Consider the following 13,519-nt stretch of genomic DNA (forward strand, 5'->3'; position numbering starts at 1 on the left):
CATACATGAAGTTCCAGAAGATCTTGTAATTATTGCCTAAAGCAGTTGTTTAAGCTCACCTTGTACCCGGTTTTTACAAAAACTGTAAGCTAGACTGCCCATGAATTTTTGCTAGTATTTCCAGCATTTAAATATCTTTCTGATCTTCTGAACTCCTTAGAGACTCAGTCATCTGCTATTTATTTGAATATTTTGCCAACCTAAAATTAAATTGAAGCAAGCTCAAATGGTTCAACATTGGCATGATTTTGATAAATTAAAGAGTTTAAGAGAATTCATTTGATCAAGAGACTAGCAACATTCTCCTTTTAGTGGTTCAGGGTTGTGACACTGGACTCATACAGAAAGAAGTATCTCTAATATAATTCTTACCACTGAAATAATAATACATCATGTAAACTTCACTGATGATTTTCAACTTTTATAATTAACTGGTAGTTAGAAAACGGAAAACTTAAAGCTGTACCAAGCCTTAACAATGTTGAAGTTAAGGTACATCTTACACAAAAATTGATGTGGAAGAGGAGAGAGAAGTAAGTGATTAAGTGATAAGGTTTATGGAACAAAATGTAGAAGTTAGTAGAACTAAAAAACACTAATAATTGGTTGCTGAGAACAGAACAAGAGTAGGGGTGATGTAAATGAGAAATTTCTGATTTTTTATAATAGGGAGTCAATTGATACTGTTTAAAATGAAATAGAAACATTATCTAGTGTTATGGAGAAAATCAGAAAAACTAAGTCTTAAAATATATTAGAAATTAGAAGCAAAATTTATGGAGCTTTGGGGCAAGAGAGTATTTGTTGCTATTATAACGTTTCCCACAGTATTAGATCTCTTAACTTGTACATACATATATTACTCTGATGAAAAGAGGGGAAAAAAGAATGAATAATTATATAATTCTTTCTTAATTAATAATTATATAGTTAGATGCATTTTAATGGTGGATTTAGGAATTAAATTTTTCCTGTGTGTGTATTTTTTTTTTAGGGCTTTTGCCTTTGCAGTCCTCATCCTTTTATGGCAGCAGAGCTGGATCCAAGGACTACTCTTCTGGCAGCACTAACCTAGACAGGTATGTATTGGTTATGTGGCTTGTGAAGAACTTGAAGAGTTCACTTCTTCAAAATACTGTATGATGGGATAGACTGTGCATTATGGTCTAAGTGAATACCCTAATTTAAAGCACAGAACTGTTGAGAATCACTGATTCATGACATTTTAGTTAGAAAGTACTGTGGAAATGTTTTAGTTCAGGCTCTTTTTACATTTTCAACAAATGAATAAACTGAGATCTAGGAAGATTTGTACTGAGGCCACAGGTGACTGGTAATGTGATCAGATTCTAGATCTTTGTATTTTCCATTGTCCCAAGTGATAAACAAGATCTCCCCTCTGAGGCTTTTTAAAAAATTATTTTTATTTTTTTCATTTATTATTTCAGGTAACTTTTAAAAATTGAAAGATAGTTGATATACGATTTTATATTGGTTTCAGGTGTACAACATAGTTATCTGACAAGTATATACATTACTAAATGCTCACCATGATAAGTGTAGTTGCCTTCTGTAAACATACAGAGATACTACAATATTATTGATTATATTTTCTATGCTATACTTTCATTCCCATGACTATTTTATTTTATAATTGGATGTTTGTACCTCTTTATCCCCTTTACCAATTTTACCCCTCCCCTTCGCCTCTTCCCTATGGCAACCACCAGGTTTTTCTCTATGAGTCTATTTCTGTTTTTTTTTTGTTTTTTAGATTCCACATATAAGTAAAATCTTTTGTATACCTCTGATTTATTTCACTTAGCATAGTAATCATCTAGGTCCATCCATGTGTTGCAGATGGTAAGAATAATGATGAAGTAATACTCCACTGGAAATATGTACCACATCTTTTATCCATTCATCTGTCAGTGGACGCTTAGACTGCTCCCATATCTTGGCCATTGTAAATACTTATGCAATGAACATAAATGTGCAAATACCTTTTCAAATTAGTGATTTTGTTTTCTTTAGGTAAATTCCCAGGGGTGGAATTGCTAGGTCATATGGTATTTCTATTTTTAGGTTTTTGAGAAACCTCCATACCTCCTTCCATAGTCACTGCACCAATTTACATTGCTACCAACAGTGTTTGAGTGTTCCTTTTTCACCAACATTTCTCATTTCTTGTCTTGTTGATATTAACCATTCTGACTGGTGTGAAGTAATACATCATTGTGGTTGTGATTTGCATTTCCCTGATGGTTAGTGATGTTGAGCATCTTTTCATGTGTCTGTTGGCCATCTATATGTCTTCTTTGGAAAAATGTCTGTTCAGGTCCTCTGCCCATTTTTTAGTTGGATTATTTGCTTTTTGGTGTTGTTGAGTTATATGAATTTTTTAATATTTTTGGATATTAGCCCCTTATCAGATATATCATTTGCAAATATCCTGTCCCATTCAATAGGTTTCCTTTTTGCTTTGTTGATGGCGTCCTTTGCTGTGCAGAGCTTTTTAGTTGATGGAGTCCCACTTTTTAATTTTTGCTTTTATTTTCTCTTGCTTAAGGAACTATCACCAGAAAAAAATTACTAATGCTGATGTTTAAGAGTTTACTTCCTATGTTTTCGGAGTTTTAAAGTTTCAGATTTTATATTAGGTCTTTTAATTCAAGTTTGTTTTTGTGTGTGGTGTTAAGACAGTGATTCAAGTTTCATTCTTTTGCATGTGGCTGTCAGTTTTCCTAGTACCAATTACCGAAAAGACTGTTTTTTCCCCATTGTATATTCTTGAGAGGCATTTTTAAATTGCCTTTGTTGCCTATGTATTTGTTAAACTACTGCCAAAAGTTAAGGTGTTTTCTTTAAAACAAGTTTCATATTAGCAAGTCTCTTTTGCTAGTAAAAGCTAGTCAGAAATTGCTGATTCTATAGATGTAGATTAAATTTTTTGAGATGTATTGGATATAAACATGTAAGACAATTGCTAAGCACTTGTTAAGAATGTATGATCACAGAATGTAACAGAGGGGCAATGGTAAAGGAGTAAGTGAGGTTAATGGTGGTATATAATAGATATGCTATATAATGACCTGTTAACTCACATTTTGTTTTTTTATTTGAATTTAATTCAGAGTGGAAAAACATCTTGATTATTTGTATAAAATGATTAAGGTGAGAGAAAGAATTTGGTACTGTATTTTTAGGTATATTCAGCCTTGGGTGGTATCTGTTAAGCACCTTGTGACTGTAGTAGTAATTAAGTTATTTAACAATTTCAGAGAGAGGAAACTTGATGTATTTCTACTTATTAGAAGACTCTTAAAGTAAGTTTAAAAAAACTAAGTTTGATTTGCAAATGATTTATTAAATCACAGATTTCTTCTCAAAATAATAGGATGAGGATATTCATTGCACATAGGAATGACTGAGGGAAAAAAATATTTTTTTAATGCAAAGCTGCACTCAAATATAAGGTGAACATTTCCAGACCAATAAGCAAACTAATATTGAGTAAAAGCTGAAAGCCATCACTGGAATCAGGTATTTAGGGCTTGGTTTTCAAAATATGAGCTTGGGAACTGAACATGACCCCAGACCACAACTTGATTTTTTTTCTTTTTTTTTTTAAATTAAGGTATTGATATACACTCTTATGAAGGTTTCACAAGAAAAACAATGTGGTTATTACATTCACCCTTATTATCAAGTGCCCCCTACACCCCATTGCAGTCACTGTCCATCAGTGTAGTAAGATGCCACAGAGTCCCTATTTGTCTTCTCTGTTACGCTGTCTTCCCCGTGACCCCACACACACCATGTGCACCAGTCATGATATCTATCACACAGTCCCCTTCTCCCTCCCTTCCCCACCCCTCCCCTTTGGTAATCACTAGTCCCTTCTTGGAGTAAGTCTGCTGCTGTTTTGTTCCTCCAGTTTTGCTTCGTTGCTATACTCCACAACTGAGGGAAATCATTTGGTATTTGTCTTTCTCTGCCTGACTTATTTCACTGAGCATAATACCCTCTAGGGAACTTGATTTCTTATATGAAGCTAGGTATCTAAAAATCTCTGTACTGGTAAACCAAAGCAGAATACTTTTGTATAACTACCTGGGTTTGGAACTATAAATGTGCTGCTTGCCCCATGCTCCCTGAGCAGAGAGCAAATACACAAAAATGGGAATTGCAGTGATTGGCATCTGCTTTATTATTACTTGCATGGGGGCAAGAATTCTGAACCCCCTAAAATAAAAAAGCACTATGCGGATTAGAGGTTCAGACTGGGGCATCCACTAAGTACATCAAGAAGGCATGATCATGGAATATAGCCCAGAGAGAAAATGGTAAATATAAATGAAGAGAGTTGTGTTGGGCTCCGTGGTCTACCCTCTGTGTCTTAATAGCACTTTGGAAAAAAAGGCTAAGGAGAATAAAGGTAAAGAATTTCTCAAAGAAATAGTGGATGAAAATGATGAAAGTCCACACACTGATAAGCCCCAACAAATGCCAAATAGCAAATTTATTTTTTTTAAAAACCCAAAAGATGATGGGTAAAGAAATTTTAAAAGCTACCAGAAAGAAAATACATCATCTATATAAGGAAAACAGATTGACACGAGCAATAATAGGAACAGAAGACATTGGAGTGATAGAATCGAATAATTATAATTTAAGAATGTAGGCAAATAATGCTATTTTTAGAAATACAAAGGCAGAATTTGTCCAGTAAGAAGCAGACTGAACAAAGGAGTGGACATGAATATCAGTGAGCAAAAAAATTGGGAAAGCATAAAACCAAAATACTTTCAAAATATCTTTTGTATAATAAGTACAAATTGCAGAAACATAAAAAGTTATGGGGTGCATGGTGAAAAATAAACCTCCCTTTCTTTTCTAACTCCTAGTTGTTCATTTTGTCTTTGCAGAAGTAACTTACATCCTTCCAGGGTTATTCTATGCATCCAAATACATTTTAATAGTTTTTCTACAATAAGGATAATGGTACGATTAAAAGCACAAAATAATAAAATACTAGACAATAAGAAAAAAATTAAAAAATGGGAAAAATACAGAGAAATAGACATTTTAAGTTCTTTTTCTTGTTTGAGAGAAAGCCACAGTTAAGTTAGGCATATTAAAAAGTTAAAGATGCCTCTCTGGTCAAGATGGTAACAGGGACCAGATTTTCCCTCCTTCATGAAATAACTAAGAACCTGGACAAAATATATGAATACATGGATCTCAAGACATTGGACATGAGGCATTAAAGGACAGTGGTCCCTGAGAGACAGGAAACAATTAATTAGCTTTGAAACTGCAGCTTGCTTCCTTGAGAAATTTCCCAGGCTGCCATACAAGTAAGGGGAACCGAGCAGAGCAGTGTGCGCTTCTGAGTTGAAACAGCTAGGTAGGAATCTGGGGAGGCCAAGGCAGCTACAATTCGCAGGGCAGAATACTAAAGGGAAAGCTGCATGAAGATTGTAGAGATCTGCAGAGGGCCACCTTGAGTGCTGATCAGCTTATCTGCAGGTGAGAAAACTAGCCAAGACCAGGGAAAGAACCACCCAAAAGGATCTAAGGGAATAACACTAGGAGTTCACATAAAGCCAGGCATAGTTTCTGGTCCCTAATAGCAGCAATTTGCATGCTAAAAATGGTCTTGGCTCACTAGTGAGGAAAAACTATCACTAGACTAATTGCTGCTCTTTTCCCTCATAACAGACCTTAAAGCAAGACCCAAAAAGATCAAACTGTTTCCAGGTAACCTAACCACATCCCAGAACAAAACTCAAGATAACGTTTATAGAAAGTAAAAATATTCAGCACCCAACAAGGTAAAATTGACATTCTCTGACACCCAAGGAAAGATTACTAGGCATACAAACAAGCAGGAAAATACAGCTCATATGGAAGAGAAAAGTTAATCAACAAATACAGAGAAATGACACAGATGATAGAAGTAGTAGACAAGGATATTAAAACAGTTGCTACCCCAAATCAATAATGACATTAAATATAAATATACTAAATTTTCCAGTTAAAAAGAAAGACTAGATTATGAAGGAAGAAAAATAATCTATATGCTTTTTAAAAGAGAAACAACTACAATATGAAAATTAAGAAAGGTTGAAAGTAAACAGAGGGAAACAAATATACCACTCATTGTCCAAACTAGAATTTTTAGGAGTGCATTGTAAGAGATAAACTGAGAGAAAGCTATTGATAAATTTTAGGGTATAGGAACAGGATTGTGATTGGGAAAGGGCACTTAAAAAAAATACATATATATATTAAAGAGTTGCTAAGTAGGTATTTGCTTTATAAAAATTTTTAAGCTTCACATTTTTTTAATTGACATTTTATTTTTTAGAACAGTTTGCAAAATTGAACAGAAAGTAGAGTTCCTCTCTATCTCCTGTTCCCATACATGCACAACTTCCCTCACTGTCAACATCCTGAACCACAGTGACACACATTCAATTTTTATACACTTTTCTGTAAGTATTCTATGTCACAATTTTTTTTTTTGTTTTAAGTAAAAAAACAAACAGTGGCTAACAGATGTCCTAGCCAGACAAAAAAGCCATTTGGGACAATTAGTTTTTCCTTTAAAAAATATATTTTTTTAATATATATTTCTACTTAACAACATGTGGGAAAAAAAACAGTGCAAGCAGATTAAAGACCTAAATAGAAGGGAAAACAAGATTTTAAAATTCTGGGAGAAAATATAAGAAAACATCTATGTGACCTTATATTACAGAATAATTCTTAAACAATACAGAAAAGTGTAAACCATAAAAGGTTGATAAATTTCATTATGTAAAAACTTAAAATATATAATAGAGTATTAGAACACAGAATATATTTAAAAGCTACAAATCATTAAGAACCCAAAATAAAACTAAGGATACACAAAAGCAGTTCAGAGAAGAGTAAACAATTATAAAGCTATTTTCAGTTTGGTAGCAATCAGGAAAATGCAAAGTAAAATAAAGAGACCATGTTCTATTCATTAGATTAATAATAATGTAATGGGGACCATGTGAAGAAGTGGAAATTCTCCATTGGAAACGTGTATATTGGTATAGCCTGTTTGGAAAACAATTACAATATCTAGGAAAATTTAAAGTTAAAATTGAAAATACTTCCTATGTTTTCACTGCTTAACATATAAACCATAGGAAGTTCACAAGGAGATTGGCTAAGAATATTTGTTTTCTGTTATTATTTGTAATAGTGGAAAAAGTTAACTACGTCATTGTGTTCAAATTAAGTAAACTAATGTATATACCAATTAAGTGCATAAGTGTAAATAAAAAAATAAAACTATAGTTTTTCTCAAGCCATTATTTGAGTTATTTCGATTATAGGTTAAGTAGGTATAGTATTATATGTCTTTTTCACTCTCTGTCAACACATTTACTGATTCACATTTGTGGAATTTTTTTCCCCAAGTGATCATTACTCATATTTCCCCAAATTTAGGATTTTTTTCCCTATACATTGACTTCTCTGAATCTGCTAGGGAGAAAGTATCTCTTAAAATGTTTTGCTTCTTCATTATCCATTCATTTTTATAGGACTAATGTTTCAAGCCAAACTCCCTCTGCCAAAAGAAGTTTGGGATTTCTTCCTCAGCCAGCACCTCTTTCTGTTAAAAAACTGAGGTGTAACCAGGATTACACTGGCTGGAACAAACCAAGAGTGCCCCTTTCCTCTCACCAACAGCAACAACTGCAAGGGTAGGTAAATTCTTTTGTTTTGCCTTCTTTTAATAAAGTGATTCAACTGAAGTATGTTTTGCTTGATGTAAAAATGATGAAAGGAGTCATATTAATTACAGTTCTAAAATATTTGCTCACTTGATTAAAGATTTATCATATCAATAATGTTAAGTCCATTATCTGGCCTCTAATTTTTGTACTTTGAAAAATATAAATAATACAATATTCATCATAAAGCAAAAAAGCATCTAATCCCATACACTTTATTTTACTCCTGAGATACTTCAACATTGTTATATTTCTATCCACCCCAGCCTCTTCATGCTTAGATTTTTAATTAACAGACCCAAAAAAAGAGATCATCATGTAATAACTGTTTAAACTGATTAAACTGGAAGGTAGACATTTTAGAAGACAGCAGAAGAGAGGTTCAGAGAAAGGAACAAGTAAGCAGAGAAGAAAGTGAAATGTTTTCACTTCAAATTGAGTGTTTAAATGAATGCTTTCTTTAAATCCCTGTAGTGGCTCTGTGAGTTAGACGTATTAAAATCTTCTGTTACAGATGAAGTGACTAAGGCTTAGAGAAGTTAATTCATTTGCCCAAGGTGATGCAGTCAGTAGTACAGTGGTAGTAAACCTAGGTTGTTGGGCTCAACTTACATTCTTAGCCATTATGCTATATTATTTCTCTGTTTCCTAATTTTTTCACTCCAGTTAAATCATGGGCATCCTCATTTTATAACCTTCAGTCATCTTAGTGTGCATTTAGATTTCCCTTTTTTCCAGTTACAGTCCTCGCTAGATTGTTTATATGTTTTTAATATTTGCTTGAACTTTTCTATGGGATAAAATTCTTGGAAGAGGAATTGTTAAGACTAAGGAAGGCACTTTGGAATTTTTTATTACTCATACCAGATTGCTCTCCCAAAACCTACCAGCTTGTATGCTTTTACTTTCACTCAGTTTTTCTACCAGTAAAGATTATATTTCTACTTGAATGAGTTGTGTTTGCTGCTTTGGTTTATCCGTAGTAGTTTACATGCTTCATACCTTAGTAGAATACAATATAAAATTTTCAGTGAAAACATCTCACTTCTTCACTTACCTGTTCCTTTCTCTGAGCCTCTTCTGCTCTGTCTTCTAAAATTTTTGTTCTTCATTCTGATTGATCTGCCTCAAATTATTATCTTGCTGTTCCCTTACTGAATAGCATTCTTATGTTACTTTTATTTATTTCCTTTTTATTTTTTTCTTCCACTTCTTATCTCTGTCTATCTTGATTTTATTTGTCTCATTTTCTTGTTGTCTCCCCTTGTGTATTTTATTGTTTATTTCTGGTCTCTGTCATTTACCACCTTCAGAGTACTTTGATATATTCAAGAACTACCCACCCTTGGTACTCCAAACTCACTGTCTGCCTCCATTGTTCCTTTAATTTCTGTATAGTACCTGAACCCATGTACTCCATCTCTAGAAATACAGCTTTCCTTTTTTAAAACTTATTCCAGGAATTAGAGTGTAGTATTTCCAGTAAGCTAAATACTCAGGACTAAGGAATCCTTACAAAAAAAAAAAATTTTTTTTTTTTTTTAGTAGAAAACTCAGATCTATAGGATAAAGAAAGCTACCTAATTTCAGTGTTCCCCACAAATCTCCAGAAAACATAAAATGAATGAGAAGTACAAAAAAAAAGCACTTAAAACCTTCAGCATCACTAGGAGACAAAAAATGTCATCACTTCAAACAACTGAGTAGAAAAGCAAACCAAATTCCAGCAGTGTTCCCATTTCCCACTGCTCTGAGCCTGTGGGTGCTGACAATGGAGGGCAGGAGGCTTAAGAGATTCCATGAAAAAAATATACAGAAGTAGAAGACTTAGATGAAGCACAGAAAAAAATCATTTTTAAGGAGATTAAAAAAGTAACTTCCAAAATACTGAATATAGGTCCAGATCTTCATAGTTTTCAGTACTGGTTATAAGAAAGGGGCTTGAAAGTAACTGGTATCAGAAGCAGCAGTCTCAAAGAAGCATTACTTGTGGGGAAAGAACCAGCTGAATCTGGAGACTTGAGTTAGAAGTAAAAAGAAAAAATGAGAGGAAAATTAAGGTTTGGACTGAAATAAAAGATGAACAAGACACATCAACCCTTCCTTCTCTTCCTGCCACCACCGTCACCACCACCATCATCCATTAAAGAAATCGCACTTTATTAAGCTAACAGGACAAAGTGTGCTTAGGAACCCTATCCTCAAAATGAGTAGAAATGTAAAAATTGTAAAAATCAGGCTGCTTCCTACAAAACTAAAAAACAAAACAAAACATAAAAGACTTAGGCCAATAAGAATTCTACCCCCAAAACCAACATTAACTGTAAGATAATTTATATGCCACTCAAAACTGAGTTAAATGTTCTCAAACAATCATTTGAAGAAATGAGAAAAGCACCATGAACCAGGGATTCAAACCTAGGAATCAAAATGGACAAGTAGGAAAAAATGACAGTTGCTTGAACTCAGAAAAGGTGAAGAAGAAGGACAACATCACATCAGAAATTAAGTCTAAATTGAAGGTCCCCAAGGGGAAGTAATTCAAATGAAAATTTAATGAGGGGCATGAACAAAAACAAAAAAACAACTGAGAAGGATAAAGTGAGATGAAGAAGTATAAACAGTGAGAGAGAAAGTGGTTGAAGTGGAAAACGGGCAAGGAAGGTCCCACGTTACATGTAAGTAAGTAGAGCTCCTGAAGAGGCAAATCAAAACAGTGAAATAGAACTAATATTTAAAACTAAAACTGAAAGAAACTTCCCAGAAATAAATTATTGAATGTATACATTGAAGGAATCCTCCAGGCACCTGGAAAATTGAATAATCAGATACATCTTAGTACAGCTATTAGACTTTAAGGGAAAATCCTCATTTCCTTGAGTCAAGAAGATGAAATAATTTGCAAGGGCAAGAGAAATAGGCTGACACCAGACTTCACAAAGTCATCATTCAAAGCAAGACAAAAAAAGGAACTTGATGAAAGAAAGGATGAAGAAAGCTTTTTGTGCTAATCCAAGGTGTGAAGAATGCTGGGTAGGCTAAGGGAAGAATGGCAGCAGCCATGGAGGCCTCGGCTCTGCCTGTCACCTTCAGGCTTTTGTGTGCAAGTCTAGCATCCTGAGACCCTCGGCCTGGAGTGGCTTCTTTGTGGTCTACTTACCAAAGGTTCAGTTTGTAGAGCACTTCATTTCACAAGGATATGTTCCTACATCACTGAGTCTTCCACCTTGGCCAGAAATTGTTTTGTCAGACCCAGCTGAGGAGACCAGACATCTATGCAGAGTTCATGGGGAAGATGAATGAGCTGATTGGTACAAGCCACTTATGGCAGGCCCTTTGCTGTAGTACACTTTACTAGCCACCAATAAAAGGTGACCTCTAAGGACCTGTTTTTATTGAAAATGAATTTGACATTGCATGTAGAGAGAGTATTTGGTTGGAGAAGGCCCTGTTGGTTGGGGCTGACAACTTCACATTACTCAGCAAGACTCCTTCGGTAATGTGCTCTCAAATTCTGGGCTTTGTCTAGGACCCAGGCAGTGAGGCCAGGCAGAGAACATCCAGACCAAATCACTGGTCTATTAATTCATTACAGCATGGCCTTTTTAAAGATTTATTGGCAGATTACACCATTCCTTTTTTTTTTCTTTTTTTTTAGTTGACATACAGTATTATATTAGTTTCAGGTGTACAACAGTGATTGGTATTTTTGTGTGTCATGAAATGATCACCTTAATAGGTCTAGTTTTCCTCTGTCACTGTATGAAGTTACTATAATATTATTATTGACTGTATTCTTTTTTTGTTAAGGTATTATTGATATACACTCTTATGAAGGTTTCACATGAAAAAACAATGTGGTTAGTACATTCACCCATGTTATCATGTCCTACCCATTTCCCAGTGCAGTCACTGCCCAAAAGTGTAGTAAGATGCCACAGTCACTATTTGCCTTCTCTGTGCTACACTGTATTGACTGTATTCTTTAGAAGAAAAAAGAGTGCGGGCTAGAGAAATTTTAAAGTGGAAGAACTCAGCATACTGTATACATAATGCTCTTCCTGAGGACTCTACAGAGTATGAGCTTCAACCAAGCGGTGACAAGAGAGAGAGATGGTGAGCATTTCGTATATTCAGTTACAGAGTTAAGACTGGAAACAATGGTGGGAACACATAGAAGAAAATGGATGGAGAGAAAAAGGGGAAAATGAATGAAGATTGAGTCATAAGTAATAAGTATGAGTCTAAGGATGCCATTTAAGAGGGACAGATGAGTTTTTAAAAAGCTTTAGAAACAAGGGTTAGGATACTACTTTAAAAACAAAAGAAATATTTCTAAAACACACTAGAAAAATAAGTAAAATTATGGTATGACAGTTGAATCCAGTCATATCAAGAAATGTGGAATACCACACCTAATAAGAGAAAAATATTTTCAAATTGGCTTATAAAGTAAAAGTTAACTCTGTTGTATACTAGAGATGAACCTAAAACAGTGATTTTTAAAGTTTTAAAATAAAGGAGAAGAGATTTAGCAGTCTGATGGGAAAAAAAAAAGCAAAGGTTACAGTCCTGATAGCTGATAAAGTAGAATGTGTAAAACAGAGATCTAAACAACATAATCAGGTAGATCTGTGGATATAAAGTTCTATGCTCTGATAATAGAAGATAAACCTTTTTAAGCACATGGAACATTCACAAAAATTAATATATTAGGGCACAAAGGAAAAATCAGTAGGCTCAATAAATGAGAAATAGTACAGTCAGCATCTTTTGCTCACAGTGAAATAAAACTAGAAATTAAACATGAGACTATCAAAAGGCACCTTCCAACTAATTCTAAAAACCCCATTAAATGACCCTTGGGTCAAACACAAATTACAGATGTTCTGAAGATGAATGATAATGAAAACACTACACATCAATCTATGGGATATATTTAAAGCAGCGATCAGAGGAAAAATCATAGTCATATAAACATTATATTAGTACAGATGAAAGAATGAAAATAAATGAATTCCAAATTCAAAACAAGCAAAATGAAAGAACAAAGTAAACCAAAGAACAAAAGCAAGAAAATAAGAAAGATAAAAGTGAGAATTGCATGAGGTAGAGAACTGAAAAACAGATTACATTAACATCAAAATATGGATACTTGAAAAAATTAACAACATAACTAAATTGCTACTCTTTTAGTTAAGATAAAAACACATGTACAGATGGAGCTAGAGGGTATGCTCAGTGAAATAAGCCAGGCGGAGAAAGACAAGTGTCAAATGATTTCACTCATCTGTGGAGTATAAGAACAAAGAAAAAACTGAAGGAACAAAACAGCAGCAGACTCACAGAACCCAAGAATGGACTAACAGTTACCAAAGGGAAAGGGACTGGGGAGGATGGGTGGGAAGGGAGGGTTAAGCAGGAAAAAGGGGCATTATGATTAGCACGCATACTGTAGGTGGTGGTGGGTGCCACGTGGAAGGCAGTATAACAGAGAAGATAAGTAGTGATTCTATAGCATCTTACTATGCTGATGGACAGTGACTGTAAATGGGGTATGTGGTGGGGACTGATGATGGGGGGAGTCTAGTAACCATAATTTTGCGCATGTAATTGTATATTAATGATACCAAAAAAAAAAACCACATATACAGAGTAAGATATGACAGGGGAGAAGTATTAATATAGAGAATGTTTTAAAATTCATTTGAGACTATTTTGTACTTCTCTAAGCAAAAAGA

General features: G+C 34.2%; 1 protein-coding gene across 5 annotated transcripts in view; it reads left to right on the forward strand.

Annotated features, from left to right (window-relative positions):
- USP37 (ubiquitin specific peptidase 37) overlaps nucleotides 1-13,519 on the forward strand; it is a 94,584-nt gene that overhangs the window by 25,871 nt on the left and 55,194 nt on the right. For 4 of the 5 annotated variants that reach the window (XM_036915601.2, XM_036915580.2, XM_036915592.2 and 1 more), the window contains 2 exons: nucleotides 995-1,079; nucleotides 7,587-7,748. In XM_036915601.2, coding sequence (XP_036771496.1) covers nucleotides 995-1,079; nucleotides 7,587-7,748 — 247 coding nt within the window. The remainder of the gene's footprint in view (nucleotides 1-994; nucleotides 1,080-7,586; nucleotides 7,749-13,519) is intronic. The other variant, XM_057503557.1, reaches the window with a different exon arrangement.

This window comes from Manis pentadactyla, chromosome 6, assembly GCF_030020395.1.
Source record: "Manis pentadactyla isolate mManPen7 chromosome 6, mManPen7.hap1, whole genome shotgun sequence".
Taxonomy (NCBI): domain Eukaryota; kingdom Metazoa; phylum Chordata; class Mammalia; order Pholidota; family Manidae; genus Manis; species Manis pentadactyla.